The sequence below is a fragment of the Grammomys surdaster genome, unplaced genomic scaffold (assembly GCF_004785775.1).
Source record: "Grammomys surdaster isolate TR1022 unplaced genomic scaffold, NIH_TR_1.0 205, whole genome shotgun sequence".
In the NCBI taxonomy this organism is placed as follows: domain Eukaryota; kingdom Metazoa; phylum Chordata; class Mammalia; order Rodentia; family Muridae; genus Grammomys; species Grammomys surdaster.
The window spans coordinates 2,613,325-2,639,081 of record NW_021604650.1 but is presented as its reverse complement, the minus strand read 5'-3'; the positions used below and the strand labels follow the sequence as shown (position 1 = coordinate 2,639,081).

The window sequence follows — 25,757 nt, the reverse complement described above, 5'->3', positions numbered from 1 at the left end:
CAGGTGTTGTGTGGAAATCGAATAGCTCGCTGTGGCGACCCCTTCTGTGGTATTTTGCCTACTTCTGCAAAAAGAGCAGTAGGTAGAGATCCAGGAGCCGGCTACCACCTCGGGAGCTTAAGTTCCCGCTTGAGGGTAGATAGAAGCCAGTTGAGCTAAAGTTGGCTTAGTCCATCAGCCTTTCTGGTACAGCGCCCCCGACACAGCCTTCTTTACAAAAGTCCCAGAGTGCCTCAGTGTTTTCTCCGTTTCTAAAATTCTATCTCTCAAGGCCTGATCAGCTGCCATCCCCACACACCCCCACCCTACCTAGAGCTCTTGCACTTTCCTACACCCACATCTTCTCCCCAGTACTTGAGCAAATGTCATGGAATCCTGTGCTCCAACCTAGTCTAGTTTTTCAAAAAACTTCTCAGAACTCAGGGACGAAGACAAAACAAGCCCTTCAAACCCTACACCTACACCCACCCATCCACCCAAAAACACACACACACACACACACTAATGAATCCAAGTAGTTAGCTGGGTCTCTGGAACAATTTTGATTTTATTTAGATATAGATGTTCTCCAATAGGTAAGAAATAGGCCTTTCTGCCACAAGGTCAATAAGGAAGGCCTGACCTGGCCTACTTCCCTAGCCTACAGTTACTTCCCAGCCTAGCCAGGGTGCTAAGCTGGCTATTTTTATTCCCCACGGACAAAGCAGTAAGGTCAGACCAGACCTAAAGGTACTTTCCTCAAAGCCTTCACACATAAGAGGGGTAGGGGAGAGTGAATTATCCACAAGTTCAATTCAGAAACTCCAATCCCATAGTTCTATGGGGCAGTCTGTGATTATAGGTAAGAAGTACATGCTGTTGCAGAAGCTAAAAGAGAGGTTCAAGAGTGTCTGTATTCATCCTTCCTTGGGAAACAGCTTTATTTACAAAACAGGTCTAAAATAAGAACAGGAAGTGACAAGCCTAGGGAGTACAGAACTAGCTTTAGGGACCCACATAGAAAACCCAGACATACAAAGAGCCTAAAGGAAGGCCAGTTATGTAAGAAGGACCTAAAATTTGAATTCCTTGTACTTCTTGCTGCCCCCGCGACTGTCCTGGGGCTGAGCTTTCCGTTTCTTTTGCTGTAGGAGAAAGAGAAGTTACAATAGGTTAAACAACCCCTAAACAGGAGGCAGCCTGACATGGACATAAAAATTAAGGTTAAAAAACATGAAACCACCTCCTTCTCCCTCAGATCTGAATGACTTTCTTCCTCTCCCTGACCCCAGTGTCACTCAACTTAAGAGATTGCAACCAATGGAGGATCTCTAAGATCTACAGGCTCAAACAAGATAGGAAGCATGCACTGAGTCCACCTCCCTCCACCACTCACTCCACCAGAAAGGACAGCCCCACTCTGAAGCTGCACTCCTAGGTTCCCACTCCCACCTTCTGTTTAGCAGCATGCTCAGCCACCATGTCGCTGAAGTCTTCTTTCTCTACTTGTGCCTGCTGCTCCCGAACATGTTCCTCATACTTCTGGGTCATGGCCATGGGGTCCAGCTCCAATTCCTCAGGTGCCAGTGCTACTTCCACACCTTGCAACTCAGGGGCTGGGCCCTTCCGGCTCATAACCTGAAAAAATCAGAACCTTGTCATCTCCAAAGACTCTCAGAAACACTGGCTCCATCTCTGTTACAAAATAATGTCCTCCAAATGCTTACCGTGGACATGTCATAAATGTGGGTTGATCCCATCATGGCTCCTCCAACAGTGGCTGTTCTCTTCTCTGGCAATACAGTGAACAACTGAGGTGTTTCACTTCTGCCAAGGACAAGAAAGTAAAACCCAATAAGGGACAAAAGGGGCTCCAGAGTCAAAAGAAACATAAGTGACATCTGAATTCTAACGGAATCCCAAGGTAACTACGGCTGAAGGACCTGCCCATTGAAGGAGGCCCACGAAGGAGAAAAGCTGGGTTAGGGATGCAGAGTGGGGTCGGTGTTGATCCCACAGGACAGAAGCTATAAGGGTGCAGAGACTAAGCTAAGGGATCTTTTGAACCAAATTAGGGAATCAGAACCAAGACTCATAAGGAAAGGTTAGTGGACAAAGAGACTGAAGTTTTATAGAGAGCTTTCCTACAGAGAAGCTGTCAAAAGAACAGGTGAAGGCCAGCGAAGTAGCAGCCAATAAAAAATACTTGCTGTGCAAACCTGTTGTTGAGATGAGTCCCATCCCTGGCAACTCACATAAAGGAGAGAAAAGAAAACCAATTCCACCAAGTTGTCCTCTGACCTCTAAACGCTTACTGTGGCACACTGGTACACACACACGTGCACACACACACATTGGCACACACAATAACAATTGTTTTTTAAAAAGATATAAGTCTGGTCTGGTGCTATACACCTTTAACATCAGCACTTCAAAGGCTAAGGCAAGCAGATTGTGAATAAAAGGCCAGCCTGGGCTACAAACTGAATTCCAGGACAGGCAAGGCTATATAGAAAAGATGGTCTCAAAAGAACCAATGAGTAAAAATAAATGATTAAAATAGACTTTCTCAGAGGTAGTGCCTAAAGTTCTAATGCTCCAGCTCTCTCAAAGATGAAGGGCCTTCAGCCACTGATTTCAATTATGCTTAGAATAGCATACTCAGTATCAAATGACAAGCCTATTACTACCACTGTATATACCATGTGAACTCCAACTCTTCCTATAGAAGAGGTAATTTTTTTGTTTTTATTTTGTTTGTTTTTCAAGACAGGGTTTCTCTGTATAGCCCTAGCTGTCCTGAAACTCACTCTGTAGACCAAGCTGGCCTCAAATTCATAGATTCTTCTATCTCTGTCTACCAAGTGTTGGGATTAATGGTATGAGCCACCACTACCCAGCAAGGGAACTCTTGATGCCAGCCTGGTCTCAGATAGAGTTCCAGGACAGCCACAGATACACAAAGAAACCCTGTCTTGAAAAAATCAGAGCTGTAAAGATGGCTCAGTAATTAGCTCTGGCTATTCTTCCAGAAGACCCAAGTTCAAGTCACAGCACCCATGTAGCATTTTATTTTTACAACCAATTATATATAACTGTAGTTCCAGAGGAACTGATACATTCTTCTGGCCTCAATAGGCACTAGGTATTGATATAGTATACAGACCAGATGCAAGAAAAACACACTCATAAAATAAAAATGGACATATACACACAAACATACATATATATTTTAAATTTCATGTGTATGAATGTTTTGCCTGCATGTTTGTATGTGTACCGTTGTGTATCTGGTATCTGAGGAAGTCAGAACCTCCAGAACTGGAGTTACCAGTTATGAGCTGCCATGTGGGTGCTGGGAATGGAATCCAGGTCCTATACGAGAGCATCAAGTGTTCTTAACTTCTGAGCAATCTCTCTAGCCTTTAAGGGTCGTTCCTTACCCACTAAGTTAATCATCTCATCAGCCAGAATCCAAACTCTGTATCAGGCCCTAAAGGATTCAAATTGTACGGCACCTCCTTATGTATTTTCTTTCCTTTCATATGCAAAACTTCAGACTTCTACTTCCTAACAAGAAGCAGGGACTCGATTTACCAATCTACCTGAAATAACCAAAAACTGGACAAAATATATGAAACTATAGCTTTTCAAGGCATCAGACAAGAATGGTAAAGAAAAATGATTACCATAAGACAGAAAGCAAGTGAGAGTCTAGTAGAAGCAGCAGAATCAGAGTACAGGGGCAGCATTGCTTTAGAGACCTTGCCTTTAAAAAGTTTACCGAAAATTTTTAAAAATAAAATATAATAAAATGAACGTTACAGTGGTGCTGAGTTTCCAGACCACAGACCAGAGGAGACCCATACAGAGCTGAGAGAATTCTGTGAGTTGAGAGAATAAGGGTCAAAATCTACAGAGCTCAATGCTGTCAGAGACTACAGGACACAGAGAGCACTCAAGAGCTCCTTCAAGCATTGGGGAGAAGAGTCTAAGGAAACATGTCTGTGAGACTATTACCAATGCCAAAGAGTCCCTGGAAGGATGAGCAGTGAACAGCGCCCACTGCTCCGTCAGGATCCAAAACAGTGCCGAGTCCCACTAAACACATGGAAAATCCTCCAATTCACAGACTGGAGTTGAGAACACAGAAATCTCCTGAGCATTGCCTCCTAGTGAGGAGGACTATTTCAGTCCTACTAAGAAACCAAAAAACGAAGTTTCAGAATATCAAACTGTTTCTAAACAACCATATAGTAATCAAAGGTGAAAATGGGGAGGAATACAAAATGCTCTAACCCAGTAAATTTCACAAAGCTAAACTGACCATCAGGAACTATCAGGCACAGATCAAGGTATTGTGATGCACGTCTATATTTAATCCCAGGATTTAAAAAGCTGAGATCGGAGAACCATGAGTTCAAGGCCAGCTGCAGCTACATAGAGAGACTCTGTCTCAAAAATTGTGTGTGCGTGTGCGTGTGCATGTGTGTGTTGGCTCAGCCATTAAGAGCACTGCCTACTCTTCCAGAGGTCCTGAGTTCAATTCCCAGCAACCACATGGTGTTTCACAACCATCTATAAAGGGATCTGATGCCCTCTTCTGGCATGTGGATGTATATGCAGCAGAATACACATAAAATTAAAAAGAAAAAGCCAGTTATAGCAGTTATAGCAGCACATGGCTTTTATCCCAGGATTTGAGAGGCAAAGACAAGCGAAGGTCTGTGAATTCAAAGAAAGCCTGGCCTACAGACAGTCCCACACCAGCCAGAGCAACACAGTAAGTAAGACCCCCACCTTGGAAAGGGGTGGGGAGGGTTACAATCCATAGTAACAAAAACAACAATCAGAATCAACCCAGAAAGCTGGAAGTAGTGGCCTATTCTTGTAATCCTAGCCCTTAGGAGGTAGATGCCAGAGGATCAACCTAGAACTGGCAAATGTTGTAATAAGCAAGCAAATACATAGAATACTATGACAGGGCCTGGGAAATGGGTCCGTAGGTAAGATGCTTGCTGTGAAAGCATGGGGTCCTGAGTTTGGATCTGCAGGCAAAATGTGTCTTTAATCACAGCACCAAGCCAGTAGAGACAAGAGCAAATCACAGGTTCGATGAGAGATCCAATCTCTAAAAAGGGGCAATCAAGAGATAAAGACTCTGGTGTACGCATTTACCCTTACACACACACACACACACACACACACACAGAGAGAGAGAGAGAGAGAGAGAGAGAGAATATGAGAATTTAAGAAAAACAGTGAGAGAGAAAAAAGAAATCAGAAAAATACCAAGCCAGGCAGTGGTGGCGCACGACTTCAATCCCAGCACTCATGAGGCAGAAGCAGGCAGATCTCTGTGAGTTTGAGGCCAGTCTGGTCTACAGAGTGAGTTCCAGGAGAGCAAAAGGCTACACAGAGAAACCCTGTCTCAAAACAAACAACAACAAACCAACAAAAAAAAAAAAACAACAAAAAAAAATGACTTCTTATATACCAAGGAACAAAGATAAAATGACAACTGGTTACTGGAAATAAAGAAAACACTGGAACAATATCTTAGAAGGACTGAAGGGGAAAACCCAACTATCAACCTAGAATACTCTACATAGCCAAAATTACTCAAAAAACAAGACCTTTAAATATTATAAAATCTGGGACTGAAAAGATGACTAAGTCACTAAACTGCTGGGAAAGCCCAAGGCCCTGCCGTTGATGCCCAAGATCTACATAGAAAGTGGGTACAGAAGCGCATGCCTGTGACCCCAGGGTTGAGTGATCAGAGATACAAGGGCTGGAGAGATGGCTCAGCGGGTAAGAGCACTGACTTCTTCCAAAGGTCCTGAGTTCAATTCCCAGCAACTACATGGTGGCTCACAACCATCTGTAATGGGATCTAATGCCCTCTTCTGGTGTGTCTGAAGAGAGCAAAAGTGTACTCATATACATAAAATAAGTCTTTTTTTAAAAAAGTTACCTTTTATTTTTTTAAAAAAAAAAAGAAAAGAAAGAAAAAAGAAAAGAAATAGAAATATCCCTGGGGTTTCTGGCTATCTAGCAAGGTTCAGTAAGATCCTATCAAAAAAAAAAAAAAAAAAAACAAAACAACGGAAGACATTTGACAGCAACTTCTGGCCCCTAGACCAGTGTATTACACGTGCACCTTGTACTCATGTGCATATATACAAATAATACAAAGGACAAGAAAGTTATTTCAAGATAAAGGGGTGTGTAGGTTGACTTCCTGTCACCTTGACACAAACTAGAGTCATATTGGAAGAGAGAACCTTGGTTGGAAAAATGTCTCCACCAAACTGGCCTGTGGTCACGCCTATGGAATATTTCTTGATTAATGTTTGATGTAGTAGGACCGAGCCCACTGAGGACGATGTCACCCCTGGGCAGGTGATCTTGGGTTGTATAAAAAAGCAGATTGAGCAAGCCATGAGAAGCAAGCCAGTAAGCAGCACTCCTCTATAGAGTCTCTGCTTCAGTCGCTGCCTCCAGGTTCCTGCCTTGTCTTCATAATGGACTGTAAGCTGTTAACCAAATAAATTATTTTCTCCCCAAGTTTCTCTAAGTCATAGTGTTTATCACAGCAACAGAAAGCTCACTAGAAAAGGGGTCAATCCTGTGTTCTCACCTAAAATAGAGAGAGCTATATGATCTGTGACAATGCAAAGCCTGCCTTGGGACCTGTGTTTCTATCTCTGCTGACTGCAGACCACCGATGGCTGATTCTTTCCTAATATTTAGTTCAAATGCCACCTCTTCAATGAGGCCTTCCATGAACTTCTCTGCCATTCAGTGTTCTTCCCAAACCAACTACTTAGGTTTCCTCTGCTCCATCACTGCTAGCCAGATCCCCAATTACTTTATTCTGATCATTTGTACACCTCAACAATTTTCCCTGCTGATTTCCCACTAGCACAAAGTTGGAGTTTAATAATTGTTAAGAAAGGAATAAAGAGGGGGCTGGAGAGATGAGTTCTAATGTCCTCTTCTAGCATGCAGCTATACATGCAGACCGAGCACTCATATACATAAGACAAATAAACTTTTTAAAAGGGGATGGGAGATACAGAAAAACAGAATTAAAGTCAGCCAACCAACTGTAGTAAAGGCCCTCCCATCACTGCCTGACGACTTCTCTCACCCATCCATCGCCTCTTCAATCTTCTTCTTCCTCAGCTCAATGAGTTCAGGGGTCTCCATTCCAGCTGGCACAGATGAGAATCCTCCAGGAGTGATGAGCCCACTATGCAGAAAGAAAGAAAAGCTCTGTTGTGAAGAAGCAGTCCCCACAGACAGACAAGACTGTTTTGGAGGAGACAGGCTCCACTGACTACCTGTCTGCAGGTGTGATAAAGCCAGTCTCATCTGGCTTGTCTTCATCGCTTTCCTCTTCTTCTTCTTCTTCTGAGGACTCTTCATCAGATGGCTCCAGCTCTCCCCAGGGAGTCCGGTCAATTTCTTCTTCTTCAGTTTTGGTCTAAAAGAAATTCCTCATTCCTTAAACAAGTATTTACTGCAGTCTATCACCCCATCCTGTTGTTCACTGAAGAGGTGGAAGAGTAAACAAATAATCTGAAGGAAAGAGGCACCACACCTCAAGAACACAGGCCCCTTTTCAGACTGGAACACCACCATGCTCACTCCCTGACAATGAAGTTTTAGTCCGACTATTACTAAACTTTTTAGCACTGGGTAAAATCAAACTAAGCAGTCTACCCATACCTGAAACTCAGCAGCATTGGTTCCAAACACGTCCCCATAAAGTGGCTTCCCAGTCTCATCTACTGGGGGTTTGCCCCAGCCACCAGCATGGTATCCAAAGGAACAGCTCTGCAAGAAAGGAAACATGAATGAGTTCTCCCAAATTCTAGGAAAGACTGAAGCCCTAGAAAAAAAGCTACACTCCAAGATACAGCGCTTACCTGGAGACTCTGGAAGCTAAGACTGGAGAACATTAGGAACAAAACAAAAACCAGAGGCTAAGGAGATGGTTTAATCTGTACAGTGCTTGCTTGCTAAGCAAACATGTGGTCCCACGCCGGGCGGTGGTGGCGCACACACGCCTTTAATCCCAGCATTTGGGAGATAGAGGCAGGCGGATTTCTGAGTTCGAGAGTTCGAGGCTAGCCTGGTCTACAGAGTGAGTTCCAGGACAGCCAGGGCTGCACAGAGAAACCCTGTCTCAAAAAACCAAACAAAAAGATAAAATAAATAAAAATAAAAACTACTCGGGATGAAAATATGCCTCAGATGTAAAGAGCACATGCTCCCGCAGCAGAGCCAGGTCCAGTTCCCAGCACCACATGGCAGCTCCTGTCACAGCTGCACTCACAGGGAATGTGACACCTTTCCTGGACTCTGCAGGCAATTAGGCACACAGATGTAGGCAAAACACCATAGACACAAAAAGTAACTCAATAAATAAAATCTATTACTTTTTAAAAAGGATAGTGGCTCAGTGGGTAAGGAAAGGCATTGTTCTGCAAGGGTAAGGACTTGAATTTTAATCTTCAGCTACATATGACTGTTCATGTCTATGAACCCAGTATTAGGGATGAAGACAAATGGACCCCAGAGCTTACTGCCTATCCAGCCTAGCTAAAACAACAAGCTTCTCATTCAGTGAGACCTTATCTCAGGGCAGTAACAAGTAAGAGAACCGTAGAGGAAGACAACCCATCACTCCATATTCTGCTCTGGACTTCACAGAACACATGTCCACACATCCTGTGCATCCAACACATACACACATGCACCCACACAACCCTGTGTATGCAACAAGAGAGAGAAAACTAGAAAAAAGGAAGACAAAAATATAGATCTAGACAATGAAAAAACAAAATCATCCTCTATTAAAACAAAACAAAAAAAAAACAGCTGGGTGATGGTGGACATAGGCCTTTAATCCTATCACTTGGGAGGCAGAGGTAGGCAGATCTCTATGAGTTTAAAGCCAGCCTGGTCTACAGAATGAGTTCAAGGACAGCCAGGAATATACAGAGAAACCATCTCAAAAAAAAAAAAAAAAAAAAAGGCAAGCAAACAAACAAAAGACCAGAAGCTGATCAGCGTGTCTTTAATCAGAGCATTGGCAGGTACACCTCAGAGTTCAGTATCAGCCTGGTCTATGAGAGATTTCTAGGACAGCTAAGGCTACACAGAGAAACCCTGTCTTAAAAAACAAAACACACACACAACACGACAAGAGAGAGAGAGAGAGAGACGCACAGACACAGCCAAGAAGGAAAACAAGCTCACTGCTCACCTCAGGGATAGGTGAATTCAGTCCAGGGATTTTCAGGTTTGGGTAGGATGGGGGTGGCCCGTATCGCTGCATGGCAATCAGCCACGGAGGAGGGACTTTGTGGGCATTCTGTAGGAAAAACAGAACAGGATATTACCTACCTTCCCCTCCCCTACCTTTCCTTTCTGCTCATACTCTCAGCCTCTCTCCAGCTTTCCAAGCCACTTAGCCAACACTTACAGGTCCTACCGGCATCCCTAAGGAAATCCTTAGCTCATCAGATAAATCTCCAGGCTTCTTCTCCTTCAGCCGTGTCTCAAACTCCTTCCCCTACAGAAAAAGCACAGCATGCTTTATCAGGGCTTCCAGACATACTGAGAGCTCAGCGGCATGAGGACAAGAGAACAGACAAGAGGTCCTATTCTCTATCAGATACAAAGTCCCGAGAGGGCTGTCTGGCTCCCACTTAGATTCTGGGTAGAATAAGAAAAGAGGACCAGACTCTCTGCTGCTAACGCACTATGAGAAACAGGCTGAATACAGCACCTGCTATCTCACGTATAAAGTGAGGTCACTGGACAAGACGACCCGCAGCATCCTTCTCCCACAAACATCATTTGATGCCATAATGATTAACATTTCAGAGATCAGGAGAAAAAATAAAACTATTTCTCCCACTTAAAACAAAATGTTTCTGAGTAACAACTGCCACTCAGCCATCTCGTCCCTAAGCCACCCACCAAACATCACTTCAGATGCCTGGGCTATAGCTTTTTTTAGGGGAAAAAAAAACTTGTTTGTAGAAAAACAAACAAACAAAAACCCAACACATCCTATCTCAATGACTGGTAGGAATGGACAATTTGAAGGCTGGAGATCACTGTACCAGCTTTGAAATGGACTCTAAACCAAAGTCAACATTAAGACTCAGCCTTAGCCAGGCAGTGGTGGCACACGTCTTTAATCCCAGCACTCAGGAGGCAGAGGCAGGCAGATTTCTGAGTTCAAGGCCAGCCTGGTCTACAGAGTGAGTTCCAGGACAGCCAGGGCTACACAGAGAAACCCTGTCTCAAAAAAAACAAAAAGCAAAACCAAAAGACCGAGCCTTGACCTCGTCCTCCAGCCTACTTCCCGAACCTCATAGTAAAGGTCCCCGTGGATGGTGAGCTTCGGCTTGGTCTGCCACTTGAAGAAGGCATCATGTAGCTTCTGGTAGTCAATATCAATTTTCCCCATCTTCGGCCGAACCTTCTCTCTCATTTTTGACTTCATGGTCTTTTGTTCTTCCTGTAAAAATGGCAGAAGAGAAGAATTACTGGGGATTAGAGAATCTGGCTCCCATTCAAGGGAACCTTATTTATCTCACTCTGAAAAGGCACAGCTTAGCACCACAAAGTTTCTGAGCGCAACACTAGCACCGAAAATTCAAATAACACAACCTATGCCGAACACAAGACTTACTACATGAACACAGTCTCAGCTTTCTGCGTCAGTAACTCCCTTTTTTTAACTATGTGATCAAGATAGGACTGGATCAGAGCTGGAGCGCTGTCTCACTGGTTTAAAAGTTCTTGCTGGTCATAATTTTAGCTTCCAGCACAGTCATGGGGGCATCACAATTCTTAACCCCAGATCCAGAGGTTTCTGAGACCCTCCTGTGACCTCTGTAGGCACCAGGTGTGCACGCACACAATGAACATGGACACAGGTAAGCCACACACATACATGACAATAAATAAATCAGAAACTGAATAGAGAGAGGACTGGAGAACTGTAGGATCAATGTAAGGCACTTCTCAATTTGTTTTAATCACAGACAACTAGTACTCAACCCATTTATTTTAAACATTTAAGACTTAAAGATTTATGTACACATTGTACTAGATAGTTGTATGTCAACTTAACACAAGCTAAAGTCATTTGAAAGGAGGGAATGAAGAAAATGCCTGCATAAGATCTGGCAGAACACAACCTTCCTAACGCTGCCACCCTCTAAAACTGTTCATGTTGTGGTGACCTCCAGCCATAAAATTACTTTGTTGCTACTTCATAATTGTAATTTTGCTACTGTCATGAATCATAATGTAAATATCTGTGTTTTCTGATGATCTTAGGTGACCCTGTGAAAGTGTGGTTCAATGCCCAAAAAGAGGCCTCAGCCTGCAGGTTGAGAGCTGCTGTAGTGTATTTCCTTAATTAGTGATTGCTAGGAAAGGCCTAATCATTATGGGTGGTACCATCCCTGGGCTGGTGATCCTGGGTTCTCTCAGAAAGCAGGCTGAGCAAGCAATGAGGAACAAGCCAGTAAGCAGCACCCTCCATGGCCTTGCATCAGCTCCTGCCGCCAGGTCCCAGCCTGCACTGCTTCTGATGATGAACGGCTATAACGGGACTGTGAGTAAACTCGTTCCTCTTCAAGCTGCTTTTAGTCATGGTGTTTCATCACAGAATTAGCAACCCTAAATAAGACAAGCATCTTTTGCGCCTCTCACTACAAGTGAGTCAAAAAACAGCAGTCATGCAAAAAGAGAGGAAGAAAACTGCTATTCAGGACAAGGAAACTCAATATTACAAAGGAGTGACACTCTAAACAGACCCAAGGTCATCACACAGTGCTGACTTCTAAACTGGAAAAAAGCTAATTAGACTTGTAACAAGTGAGCAGTCCAGTTCTAAAGCAGGCTGCTACAAAGCATGTGGGGAGCCAAACTCAGGTTGTGCCCTAGTCTTGCCTCACCTTCTCCTGCAAGGCCTCTCGCATCTCCTGGATGCCTGTGCGTTTGATGAAGTCTGGCAGCTCAAAGGGCGGCTTCTCAATGCCCCGTTTGCCTTGAAGGTACTTGCGCTTAAAACACCAGTGGCGTGGCACAGGGACGGAGTTCCGGGTGGCCTTGAGGTGAACCAAGAGCTTAGGGTCCTGTGCCGTCACATCATGCATCTCCACAACATCAGGTCGAGCCACCAACTGAAAAGCACAGAGCAGTATGTTTGTAGAAAGCCCACCTCTTGGCTAAAGTTGTTGTACTCTTTCTCAAATGACCCCTATACTAAGCCCGCCTTATAAAACATCTAACAAGAGCTGGCTCGGTCATCCCAGGTCTAACCTGCTTGAGTTCTGCCACAGTAAAACGGTTCATTCGGCGCAGCTTCTTCTTGGACAACTTTGGGGCTTCTGGCTTCTTCTCCTAAAAGAGAACAACCTCTTAGGTGGCCATCAGGTGGAATCCAAACTGTCCAGCCATGTCAGTGCTTAAGCGTGAACGCCATTTTACCATGGAGCACTTCAACTACCTGCGCCCTGCACTTCTCACCACTCAGGGGCCTGACCTGCTCATCGTCAGTGCTGTCATCGTCACTGTCCTTGTGCTCCTCCTCAAAGCCCTTCTTCTTGAGGACTGCAGAGTTCTCCATCTTGTCAAGTTTCTCTGGCTCCTTCTCTTTTTCCTTCTTCACATCATCAGTTAGCTAAGAAGACAGACCATGTGGAAATTCCATTCTTGATACACCTCCATTTCTGACTCCGGCATCCAAACAATGTCCCCCAGGCTTATCTCAACCCATCCCACAATCCTCAAGCTTGGCCACTCAGAGCACACCACCTTTTGTACCTTGAAAGCCTCAAAAATCCTCTTGAAGAAGATGAAGTTGGGCTCGTAGATCTCAGGCTCTTCAGTCACATATTCAATCTCCACATCAGCAGCAGGGGAGTCAGACCCTCGGGACCGAGCTGCGTCTTTCTCTCGGTCCCCAGAGCTCTCTGATGAGGCTGCCCGCACCCGCTGTGGCTTCTTCTTCTTCTTTCGGTTCCGACGCTTACGGTTTTTCTATCAAGACAGGAAAACTACCTAAGTCAGAGAATCTGCATCCCATGCCTGCCCTTACTACGTCATCCAACTGGGCAGATGTCAAAGTGTTGCTGTGCATCCGGGAGTCCCAGCTTCTTCAGTTGTAAATGCATCCACAGTACTTAGAATTCAAAGGGCTTTGTGACAATTGAAAGATATCCAAGATGCTTAGAATGGAAATCAGCATAATCCTCCCAGACAAGCTTCATCACAAACCTCTTTTTTGGATATGGACACTGTGTCCTCCTCAGTCTCCGATGCTGACTGTCCCAGAGATGAGCGAGTGTCTGTCTCCATTTCTTCTTCCTCTGTTAGGGAAGAATATGGCAATCAAGTCTCCTAACAGTAACCACCCCAGGCTGGTCTTAAACTTACCATGTAACCAAGGATGACTCTGAACTTCTGATCCTTCTACCTCTACCTCCCAAGTGCTGGGATTACAAGAATATGCTACCACACCCAGTTTTCTCCATTACCAGAAAGTAGCTGCTCTCTACATTGTTTTCTCAGGGATGGAAAAGGAAGTCAGGATGCGGCTTCTACAAACCACACAACACTGTGGTTCAGTCCTGTGTTGCAGCATCAGGATATATTAGCACTCACCCTGCTGAGAGTTCATCTCTTCCTGACGGCTCTCCTTCAGCTGCAAAATCTTTTCCAAAGCCTGGGGGATCTTGGGGCCCACAGAAGGATCATCCATCTGCCAGAAACACCCAGTCAGAAGGGCTGACACCCAATGATGTCCTCTTAATTCTAGCTCTTACACTTGAAAGGCTGTTGGGTGGTGACACATACAGCACACCAGGTTCTACAACCCTCAGAATTCTGCCCAAAGTGTCTCAAGTCCCTAACCCTAAAAACTCACTTTAGCTAAGCACGGCTCCTACCTGTACCCCAGAATTTAACCCAGCCCCACTTGAGACCTCCCTGAGAGCCTTCCCTGAGGACAGCCCCCCTCCCCCAAACCACAACCTCTGAAGGAAGTCAGCAGTCTCTCACCTCTCTGTTCTCATCTCCAGGAGGTGGAGGGGGACCCCGAGGGCGAGGAACAGGTGCCCCCATGGGCAAAACAGTAGGTGTGGGAACCACAGGGCCTACAGGAGCAGCTACTGTGTGAAGAAAAAAAGAAGTCCAATGTCAGAATTGTCTTCTTGGTGATGGGTGACCTGCAGGGCAAGAGGTGATGAAAGAAAGGGTCCAGGAGTACTTCTGGGTTGCTGGCAATGTTTGGGTTTGGTTCACAGGCTGGCTGCAGGAGTATCCACGTATATGAAAATTCATGGCCTGCCATATACTAGACTTATTATTTTCCTATTCTCTTCTCTCATATTCCATCCATGTGTGTTGTAGCCACAGAAGCCATAACAGCAAGTCAGACCCCCTGAAGTTGGAGGTGTCACTGGTTATGAGCCACCCGATGTGCATGGTAGGGTCAAATTCAGTTCCTCTGCAAGACTAGCAGGTGCTCTTAATAACAAAACATCTTCTCCAGCCTCTTCTTTTGCTTTTTTTTTTTTTTAATTTTTATTTTATGTGTATGACTCTTTGTCCACACACACTTATATACACCACATGCATGCCTGGTGCCTGCAGGTCTAAAGAGGGGGTCAGATCCCCTAAAAATGTAGGTACCATTTATAAACCAGCATGAAGGTACTGGGAACTGAACTTGGGCACCCTGCAAGAGTAGAAAGTGCTTTAAACAGCTAAGCCATCTCTCCAGCCCTTCTTTTGTTTTGGTGAGTTGGTTCATGTTGTCCAAATTCATTATCCTCCTTTTTCAGCCTCCTGACTACTGGGATTACAAGTTACAGATATACACCACCATGGCTGACTCTTACAAGTAATCATTTGTTTTTTGTTTTGGTCTTTGTTTGGGAGACAGGGCCTCACTCTGTAGCTCAGGCTGGCTTAGAACTTGATTTGTAAACCAAGTTGGTCCCAACCTCACAGAGATCAGCCTGCCTCTGGCTCCTTAAGGTGTGTACCACCAAGCACAGCAAATAACTTTTTACAGATAGAACAGTTTTTTTATCTTGATGGATATATGTGCACCACATGCATGCCTGGTCAGAAGAGGCCACTGCATCCCCTGAAGTCAGATCCCCAGGAGGCGGGACACAGATGACTATGACTGGTCATACAGAGCTCTGCAAGAACAGCAAATGTCTTAACCACTGAGCCATCTCTCCAGTCTCAGTAACATGTACTCGCACTCACACTCCACACACACAAATACACTCACTCACTCTCTCACTTGTCCTTTGGTCCATAGAGACTTTGTTTCAGGACCCCACCCAAATACTGGAATCGGAATGCTCAAGGCCTTCATAAAAAACAGGATTTACAGAGAATCTATAAACACTTTTGTATCTTTTAAGGTCATTTCTAATACTCACTACAATGGAAATGCTATGTAAATAGTTCTGTTGAAGCTTAGGGGATGACAAGAAGTCTGTTAATGTTTTAAATATATTTTTTAAATTATATTTACGTGTATGTGTGAGAATATGCAGGACTGCAGTGCCTACAGGGTCCAAAAGAGGACAGCACATCTCCTGGAGTCACAAGCAGCTGTAAGCCACCAAATGTGGATGCTAAAAACTGAACTTCGGTGCTCTAAAAGGGCCACCTACAAATCTCTCCAGCCCCAAATACAACATGCTTGTTTTACTTTCCACCTAATTATATAAAATGTGCTTAGCTACAGATCCCCAGTATACTGAGGGCTCTTAGTATTTTAAAGTCTCTGAAGTGCTGAGAATATAGCCACATGATCCAGCACAGGCTCAGTGTGCTCACAGCTTTAAGTTCAAACCCAGCAGAGAAGAAATTTTTGTTTTAAGACTTTAATAACTTATTAGTTTTCCAAGACATGGTTTCTCTATGTAGCCCTGGCTATCCTGGAATTGGCTCTGTAGACCAGGCTGGCCTCCAACTCAAGAGATCTACCTGCCACTGCCTCTCAAGTTCTGGGATTAAAGACATGTACCACCACTGCCCTGCTAAGCTTAATATTTTATGTGTATAGCGATTCTGACTGTCAGCTGCATCAGCTGCTAGGGCTCTTAGGCACTGAACCACCTCTCCAGCTCTGATTTTTTCCTTTTTTAAAAATTATAAGCCGGGCGGTGGTGGCGCACGCCTTTAATCCCAGCACTTGGGAGGCAGAGGCAGGTGGATCTCTGAGTTCGAGAGTTCGAGGCCAGCCTGGTCTACAGAGTGAGTTCCAGGACAGCCAGGGCTACACAGAGAAACCCTGTCTCGAAAAAACCAAAAAAAAAAAAAAAAAAAAAAATTATAGATATGTGTCTGTGTCGACATGTACATGTGAGAGGCCTTGGAAGCCAGAAGAAAGTGCTAGATCCTCTCTGGCTGCAGCTACACTTGTGAGCCATCTAATATGGACACTGGGAACCAAACTTGTGTCTTCTTGAAGAGCAGTAAGTGTTCTTAACCACTGAAACATCTCTCTAGCTCCTGGGTCTTTTTAAATTTTATTTTGAGACAAAGTTTCTCAGTATAATAGCACTGCCTGTCTGTCCTGGAACTTGCTTTATAGGCCAGGCTGGCCTTGAATTCACAGAGATCCTTCTGCCTCCCAAGTTATGGGACTAAAAGTATTCACCACCATGCCTAGCCTCATTTTAGTTTTTCTAAGGTAGGTTTTCAAGCCAGGAGATGGTGGTGTGTGCCTTTAGTCTCAGAAATCAGCAAGCAGAGGCAGGTAGATCACTGAGTTCGAGGCCAGTCTGGCCACAGAGTGAGTTCCAGAACAGCCAGAGTTACAGAGAAACCCTGTCTTGAAAAACAAACAACAACAATAAAAAAAAAACTAACCCTGCCTCGAAAAAACAAAAACAAAAAAAAAAAATTAAGAAAAGGTTTCAAGTAACCCAGACCATCTTTGATTTACTATGCACTCTAGGATGACCTTTTTCCCCTCTGCCACTACGTTGGCAACAGGATTACAGGCACGTGCCACCACCCACAGATAAAGGAAACGTTTTAAGAATGACTTCTTTGCTCTGCCCTTCCACTCCAGAGTCTTACCTCGAGGCCCCAGAGGAGTACGCACACCCAACTGCCCTATATCTTGAGGAGGCCGAGGGACTGCAGTGCTCATCTTGGCAATCTCCTGCTGCCGTTCCTGCTCCATTAACACAGCTGCCTATAAGAAGGAAGTGCAGACTCAGTTTGAAAAGAATTTGGCACACAGCCCTGACAAATGGGTTCCCTCAAAGAAGAATAATCAGGGACACTGATGTGGTCATCTCCTTCACACCTGTGTTTGCATGTTACTAATAAAACTAGAAACCTCAGCCGGGCAGTGGTGTCGCATGCCTTTAATCCCAGCACTTGGGAGGCAGAAGCAGATGGATTTCTGAGTTCAAGGCCAGCCTGGTCTACAGAGTGAGTTCCAGGACAGCCAGGGCTACACAGAGAAACCCTGTCTCAAAAAACAAACAAACAGCCAGGCGATGGTGGCGCAAGCCTTTAATCCCAGCACTTGGGAGGCAGAGGCTGAGTTCGAGAGTTCGAGGCTAGCCTAGTCTACAGAGTGAGTTCCAGGACAGCCAGGGCTACACAGAGAAACCCTGTCTCGAAAAACCAAACCAAACCAAACCAAACCAAAACAAACAAACAAACAAACAACAACAAAAACTAGAAACCTCTTATGATGGAAAATTCCTAAAAACAAGAAAGAAAAAGCCTAGGAAGTTTCTGGTTTCTGGAAGAGAATTCTACTTTTCAATGAGTTTTTATATCACAAAAATGAAACTATTTAGAAAGAACCATGAGATGTTTTCTTATAGTTAACCCTGAAGATTAGCCACAACCTAGACAAAACTAGTACTTCCCCTGTTTCCACACGTTTTTGATGTTTACTTCCTTTCCTCTTTCTTTCCTTTTCTTTTCCTTTCTCTCTCTCTTTTTCTCTTTCTCTCTCTCTCTCTCTTTCTTTCTTTCTATTGTTGTAGACAGGATTTCTCTGTGTAGCTCTGACTGTCCTGGAACTTGCTCTGTAGACCAGGCTGGCCTTGAACTTACAGAGATTTGACTCCCTCTGCCTCCCAAGTGCTGGGATGAAAGGTGTCTCCTCCCACCACCCAGCTACTAATGCTTACTTTCTAATATTCCTGAGTTACCCACTGGGTAAAGCTGATACAGGGAAGACATCCCTTTCACCATTCCTCCATCTGTACCATCATGTTTAAATTCACCTCAAATGACTACGCCAGCATTCTCCACAAACCACCAAATAATGTACATAAACTAGCAGTAATCATGAAGTATTTTCTGTAATGAATAGAGCAAAATTACAATTACATGTGTTATTATCCTAGGAATTCTACAACATACTTGGTTTAGCATTTGATCTTTCTTTCTTTCTTTCTTTCTTCCTTTCTTAGTGACAACCCTCCAAAATTTGAAAAAAAAAATCAGTTTTAGTTTATAGGCCATCCAAAAGCAGGGTATACACATAGTGTGCTAACTCCTGGACCACAGAAAAGATGGAAGTACTAGAACCTATTTGGTTATCAGGTAGCCTCCAAGGCAAATTTGAATGAAGCATCTTGGTTTGGACACTAATGTTAGATGGTATTCTCTGGACAGATCCTGTCAAGTCAGAGAGAGAACTATCACCCTCTTCTAGTACCCCCAAGAGTTCATGTTCCTCAGTGAATTATTTTCTCGCTTAAAAAAAAAGAAAACAATCTCAGACCAGCAGCAATATGGCCCAGGCCAATCTGCCCAAATTCTTTCTTCCTGGGAGTCTCTTCTAACCTATACCTATGTTCTAGTCTTCAGCCAAGACCTTTCTAAAAGGCTTGGCCTCAGGGTCTAGCTTTCTGAGGTTCCATTTCCCCATCAGGAACCTAATGTGTCCCAGGTACAGGTTTCCACCTGTCCTACCTGCTTGGCACGTTCCTCTTGCTGCATCAGCAAAGCTGCCTGCTGCTGAGCCAGCTTCAGCCGTTCTTCTTCTGACAGTGCCACAGGCTCACCCACTCGAAGAGGTGGTGGGGGTCCCAGATTTGGTGGGTGAGCCATAGGAAAGCCAAGGCCAAGGCCTGGTGGAGGTGGTGGAGGTGGTGGTGGAGGCTGTAGAGGTGGGAGTCCCATAGGTGGTGGTGGCATAGGAATCCCAGACAGCTATGGGGCAAAAAAATACAGTTATGAACTAGAAAGCATTTATTCAATTTATAAGCATTTGCTGGAAACCTAGCAAAAGAATCAGGCACTAGAATTCAAAATCTAATGACATAGGACTCAAAAAAATACACCAAAGAATCAAGAGATGCTAACTTTAGCACACTGATCAAAACTCTTGGCTCCTCTGAAAAATATCAGAAACATAAATAATACTTACAAAATATAATAAAAATAATATTTTGCTTTTAACCTAAGGAGGCACAAGGACACCTTTAAAATCCGTACAGAAACTTCACAAAACACACAAACACACACACACCAATCAACTCCAGGTCAAAGCCACAACTTTAGAAGAAAACCAAATACTTGACTCAGAAAGGACTTAAAGAAACAGGAACTAAGGATGGGTAGATGGCCAAGTAGTTCAGAGCTGCTCTTCTATCATATCAGGGCTTAATTCCCTACACCCTGATGGACGCTCACAATTCTCTGTAACTCCAGCCCCAGGATGACCCAACACCCTTCTATGGCTTCCTGCAACACTGCATGCACGTGATGCACAGATAGATATGCGGACAAAGCACAAATTCAGACAAAACACTCATATACGTAAAAATAAGTATTTTTTTTTTAAAAAGAATAGAAACCAATGTTTCAAGGCATAGAATGTCAATGGGTTACTATATGTGGGAAGTATATAATCAAATCAGGGCATTATATTTTAATGGCTCAATGAATAACTTTGGGAGCTGTATCTAAGAGTAAACCATATGACTACTTCCAGCTGGGAAAGGATCAAGTAAGAAAGATTTCTAGATAGTCTAGTTGAATCTTGAATGATAAGTCAAATTTGGAGGAGCAGACATTGGGGATGGATAGAGCCCCAAGTGAGAAGCGAAGAGGTCCTGGTTTGTCTCCTTAGACCTCACCCTTAACTTACTATCCCACCTGCTAGCTCTATCTCCAGCACAACACACAGGAGAACAGCTACCCTCAGCAGAAAAGATCCTCTAAACAGTCTCTTACCTGAGCGGACATAGGAGGAGGAGCAGCTTTGTCCCCATCTTCTCCTCTCAAAACAGGTCGATTCAGCACGATGCCAGTCTACAAGAAAAATGAGAACTCTAGGTCAGACTACAAAGGAACTATTCCATCACATGACCTCCTCTTCCATTTATTTACTTAACAAAATTTACTCAGCGCCTACTTGCCAGAAATGGGGGCTGGAAAAAAGCAACAAGAGTAGAAGCAATTACAATAAAGCAAAAGCAAGAACTGACAAAATGGTCAAGAGCCGGCTTGCTATATTGAAGTACACAAAAAAGGAAGACCCAGCCGGGTGTGGTGGAGCACATCTTTAATCCAAGCACTAGGAAGGCAAACGCAATAGATCTCTAAGTTTGAGGCCAGCCTTGTCTTCAAAGAGTTCTAACATAGCCAGGGCTACACAGAGAAACCCTATCGCGAAAGATCAAACAAACAAAAAAGTGCAAGAAACGAAGACCCATCCATGAGGAGTCTTAAAGGCCTACAGGAAAAGTTAGACCTACCCTGAACTCCTGCCAAAACACTCACCTGGCGGGTGTAGGTCTGCAGCCGCTCTACTAGCTCCTCGCGACTCCCTATGGGATGAAGCACAGAATGAGGGGGTCAGCATCACCCCGAGCAGGCCAACTTGGCGAGGTCAGGTCCCACAGGCCTGTCTCCGCCCCCCGCCCGTGGGTCTCCTGGGTAACCAAGCTCCACTTCTCCACAAGCCCAAGCAGCCCCCCTCTTGACCGCCAAAGCGCCTCACCCTGGATAGGCGCTCCTATCTCTGCCAATTTGGCCTGAAGCTCCTGGGCAGCCCAGGCCCCATAGTGGCCTGGAGGTGGAGGCGGTGGTAACTGCAATTCTCCTTTGGGAGGTTCGGGATGCTCCGCCGCCATCTTAGCCACAAGAAGGCGCGCGACCAACACGGAAGCTCGGGTCAGCCGCCGGGCCTACTTCCAGAAACTTCCGGTAACGCAGTCCGCCACATCCCGCGGTGATTGGAGAGAACTTGGTCCAAACACACACCCCTTCCCTTACCCGAGTGAGAGGATTCGCCGCCAACGAAGGCTGCAAAGCCTTCTGGGAGTTGTAGTCTGCAGATGCACCACCTAGCGGCCGAACGCTCGGTCTGACACCCTGTACGCAGCAGTAGTAGTACATCCGCTGCTCAGCTACAAGAACCTACCCTCCTCAAAGCCGATGCTTTCTTCTTGTCTTCTGCCCAAACACATACCAAGTCTTCGGTCCTGACACCCTTCAATGATGAGAGACGTGGATGCTTATTTCCCCCAGGAGCTCATAGCTTTCCGGCGCCCGCTATGGGAGGCTGGAGCCGATGGCTCTGATAAAACAGTGTCTGATTGTCTGCTCACTCAGGCCCAGGCATGCTTGAATGGGCTGAAAGGGGATCGGAGCCGATAGAGGAATGGACCCGCCGGGCTGAGTTCCAGCTGCTGACCTGGGGGAAGGGCGCTACTAAAATAAAATCCCTTTTTCCACCTTCAAGAAAGGCTTAAATAATTGTCTTTGTCAAATGCTTCCTTCCCCTTTCTAGAAACGTTCATAATACATTTTACACCTTTCAGGTGTTGTATGTGTATGTATATGCACCACTTGCATGCCTGATATCTGTAGAGGCCAGAAGAGTGTCAGATCTGGAACTGGAGTTACACATGTTTGTGAATCAAACCCAGGTCCTCTGCAAAAGCAACACGTGCTCTTAACACCATTTCTCAGGCTGTTTTTTGTTGTTTAAGACAAGTGTGTCCTCATGTGGCCCAGGCAACCCTAGAACTTCTTTTGAGGACTACAGATGTATAACGCAATGCCTGCTTTCATGGAGTGGAAGACCAGGATTCCTGTAGCTCATACTGTCCTGGAACAAAGTCTACCCCAAGCTAACCTCTAGCTCTTGGCAATCCTCCTGCCTCGGCTTCTTGAGAACGGGGATTACTGCTGCCAGCCAATTCGTTGCCTTTGTTTCATTTTTAAGTCTTTCCTACCCTTTATTCCCACCTCCATTCCCTCAAACAGGAAACTTGATCTTCTATCTTGAAGAATCTAGCATCCAGGAGGCGGCTAGTAAATAATTCAGGGGGTAGGGGGGAGAGGTGTCTAATCTGGGGACTTTATATTTTTGTAAGAAGAAAACAAATCAAACAAACAAACTCAGGACCTTTCTTGGGGCAAGACACCATGACCCTAGCCTGCCCAAAACCCACCAATTCATTTTGTCTTCTTCCCTCCCCTAGTTCTGCCCCTCTCGATGACAGCCTGTTTGGTTTTGTGTGTGATGAATAAGGGAGAGGAACACAAATGGTCTCATTTCCCACCCACACACTTCAGATCTTTTCCTAGCCACCTCCGTTTCACCAGCTGTCCCCAAAGGAGAAAGAATTGGAGGGGAGGGCAAGATGCAGGAAAGGTGAGGTTTGAGAGAGACAGAAGAAAGTACAGGGTCTAGGGTAAAAATGCTTCTTGTTCTCTTCACCTATACCCAACCCTTGACTCTTCCCCACTGGGTTAACATTGCTACTGTAGACCAGGAGGACAGAGAGAACCAAACCCAGAAAGACCGTACTAAAGAAAGAACTAAGGTAGCCTTTCCTTATGTCTGCCAGCTCACTCAGACAGAACCATTTGTAACCCAAAGGAAGTGTCTGCTCCCTGTAACCAGAGAGCCCAGAGCAGGTCATTTGAGGCTGGAGGCCCCAGTATGCTCAGACAGAAGTAGGAGAAGGGCAGGGTCCCTAAGGCAAGATAACAGAGCAGATGGGTCAGTAATATAACTAGGGCCAGAAAAGGACACACTAAACAGCATCTGATTTGTTTTCATGATTGTTCTGGGATGAAAACAGGACACCAAACTGTGCAAACGGAAAGACTGAGAGAAAACAGAAGCTGACATGCCCGTATGCCCCTGCCTCTGAGGTCAGGATCCTTACGTGATGCCCACTGATTGGCTATGTAAGACTAGAAGGGACCAGTGCAGCCTCTGTAAGTCCCAGCTTTGGGTGGTTAACCTACCTGAAGATCCTTTCCTTGCCCAGAATAAAGGGGACAACAGTCCATGCCAGCCCTAGAATCAACTGTGGTCTCATGGCGTCTAATGTGGCTTGGGGGAGGGGAGCACTATTAGACATCCACCAGGAGCTCTTTCAATTAGAGCTGTTACAAGGAAACAACTGCCCATTTCAGTGCTGGGAAGTGACAGGACTCAGGAAGTTTCCTCTTGACTCCAAGATGGAGTAAAAGCAGAACTGGAGTTTCTGGTTCTGAGTGCAAGGTGCCTTGGCAGAGACCCCAGTCCAACAACAACAGATCTGGTCAGAAGTGAGAACTCTGGAGTCCTGGCCAGGTGTGGGTGAATTACTAGGTGCTGCCTCAGGAGAGCTGGAGGACAAACTAGAAGGGAAGGGGGCCATGCAGGGCTAGTAGAAGTGGGAAGTAGGGGGGGAGAGAGAGGGAATATAGGAGACTACAAATGCACCTGAACCTCTAACCCAACCTCAAGAAGCTCCAGTGAGCAACAGGACCCAGTCATTCGTCCGTTTTCGCTTCTGATGGACAGAAGTGTGCTGAGCACAGTGGTGTTGAGCTCAAATTTCTACAAGATTGCAAGGGAAAGATGCCTGTATCTAAAGATGCCAATACCACAGGAGAACGCTCACCAGCAGCAGGCATGCTACGCAATCCCCCTCCTCTTGCAGCTTTTCCTTTTCCCCCCTCCTCTCAGCCGCCAGGCCCCCGCCCCCGCCCCGCCCCCGGTGTGAGATGGGGGACGGGCGGCGGGTAGAGCAGAGCTGAGCAGAGCGGACAGACTCAGACGCTGCCACCTGATCCCATCCAGGCGCAGCAAGGCAAGCTACCGGCATTCTGTGTTCAGAGCCCCCGTTACCCTCAGACCTAGCAGATTTCAGGACAAGGGGCCCAGGGGGAGCGGAAGGTAGCCCTCACCCAAGTCGGAGACCGAGCCTGCCTGCGTGAGTACTGCAGTAGCCAGCCAGGGGCTGGAGGGAACAAGGGTGCACCGCAAAGAGGATGGGGGCCTGAGCAGTTGCAGAAGAATATCTTGGGGGCCTTGTGCCAAGAGAGCTTGAGGGGGTGGCTCCGTACCCAGAGAAAGCTTGGAAGAGGTTGCATCTGGCCTATTCCCTATAGTGACCAGATCTCTGGAAGAGATCGGAATGAAATTGAGGGAATGTGGGGCGCGGTGGGGGTAGGGTAGTGATGGATAAAGGAGAATGAAGAGAATTTAGAGGCAGGGATGAAAGCTTGTAGGGGGCGGGATGACAGAGTGAGGAGACTCGGGAAACCAGAGGCAGAGGGGAGAAGGGATGGAAAGAGAGTCGATTTCCTAGGCTCTATTGTGCTACCTACCCTCTCTGCCCTCTTCTGTTTGGGGACCTGTGTGACCTGAGATATGCCGTGCCCCAAGACAGCTTAAGTCTCCACATCACTGAGAGGAGTGGTCAGGCCTGAGATCCACTACTCCAAGGGCATCAGTATCAGCCCTGTGGGGAAAGAGAGGAAGAGATCTTTTGGGAGTAGGGTGGACATCTGGGTTAGTTTTCAAATCTCTGGCTGGCAATACCATTTCTTCTTTGGTACCCTGGAGAAAAGAAAGCAATTTACAAAACTGGGCAGCAGCCTGAGGTTGATTATTCTGACTAAAATTAGCACTGCTATTCTGATAAGGCTGGCACCCTAACCTGGGTATGGTGAGGAGACCTCTTTCTCTCCAAAGACAAGACGCTGGAGATGGAGGGATGTGTGAAGCCTCTGTGGGCAGCGTGCCCACCCGCAGCATGACCACCAGTTTGCTTCAGCTTCAAGACCAGAGGGAAACCCAGCCCAGGGAACTCCCCCAGGCCCTTACTTCTAAGCCCTTCCCTACAACAGGCATGGCCTGACCCAGGGAATGCAGGCCTGTCTATTCTAGTAGCCAAGTGCTACTCTCTATCTGGACCTGGGATGGTTTCTCTGGCTGAATGCCCACATACAGGATACACAGGTCTTGCTTTCAAATACCTGAATCTCTGTCATGGAGAAAAAAAATCTGCCCTGTGCTCTGAAGAGTGACATAGCTACAGCACAGAATAAGAAACAAGGGCAAGGGAAGCCCAGGAATGTGTCACGAGGTAGGGTGACTAGTCCTCACAGTCCCAGAACAGTCCCTGGAACTATAGGCAAGAATTAACTAGGTTATATCTAGAGGGAATAAGCAGTCTATCATTGCCAGAAGCCAAAATCCCTGGTGTTCCCAGCCTGGAGACTGGTACCTAGGGAATTCCCATAGTGATCAAAGCCTGTTCCCTTTGCAGACCTTAGCAATCAGGCTGGCTCCCCAGATCCAAGCCTTGGAGGCAATGGATAAAGCTGTTAGTAGAATAGATGGGGTACCAAGACAGCAACCTCATTCTCTGAGGCCAGGAAAAGATGCACTGTAGCTACCCTTACACTTGGCCTCCGTGCCTGGGTCA

At 45.6% G+C, this 25,757-nt stretch overlaps 1 protein-coding gene across 2 annotated transcripts; it reads right to left on the bottom strand.

Moving 5' to 3' along the window:
- Positions 1-527: 527 nt before the first annotated feature.
- Positions 528-21,218, bottom strand: Sf3b2 (splicing factor 3b subunit 2). 2 transcript variants are annotated; one of them, XM_028771186.1, is made up of 21 exons: positions 21,038-21,218; positions 20,818-20,864; positions 20,269-20,346; positions 19,003-19,242; positions 17,137-17,254; positions 14,083-14,192; positions 13,687-13,783; positions 13,300-13,391; positions 12,847-13,062; positions 12,566-12,703; positions 12,343-12,423; positions 11,976-12,203; positions 10,376-10,525; positions 9,479-9,568; positions 9,260-9,367; positions 7,717-7,824; positions 7,329-7,471; positions 7,136-7,237; positions 1,707-1,806; positions 1,432-1,617; positions 528-1,124 (listed from the first exon to the last, which is right to left on the bottom strand). In XM_028771186.1, exons 1-21 carry the CDS (start codon positions 21,168-21,170, stop codon positions 1,053-1,055), a joined length of 2,637 nt encoding a protein of 878 aa, XP_028627019.1. In that variant the 5' UTR covers positions 21,171-21,218; the 3' UTR covers positions 528-1,052. The 2 variants fall into 2 exon arrangements, with proteins under 2 accessions (XP_028627019.1, XP_028627020.1); XM_028771187.1 differs by having other exon boundaries at positions 14,083-14,189; positions 21,038-21,181.
- Positions 21,219-25,757: the final 4,539 nt, after the last annotated feature.

What these genes read in the sequence shown, in the direction of transcription:
- Sf3b2 (XM_028771186.1), bottom strand. Translation starts at nt 21,170, where the DNA reads ATGGCGGCGGAGCATCCCGAACCTCCCAAAGGAGAATTGCAGTTACCA. An exon ending in TGCAGACCTACACCCGCCAG is followed by an intron (nt 20,347 to 20,817) that starts GTGAGTGTTTTG and finishes TTTTTCTTGTAG; the next exon opens with ACTGGCATCGTGCTGAATCG. An exon ending in CTCCTCCTATGTCCGCTCAG is followed by an intron (nt 19,243 to 20,268) that starts GTAAGAGACTGT and finishes TTTGCCCCATAG; the next exon opens with CTGTCTGGGATTCCTATGCC.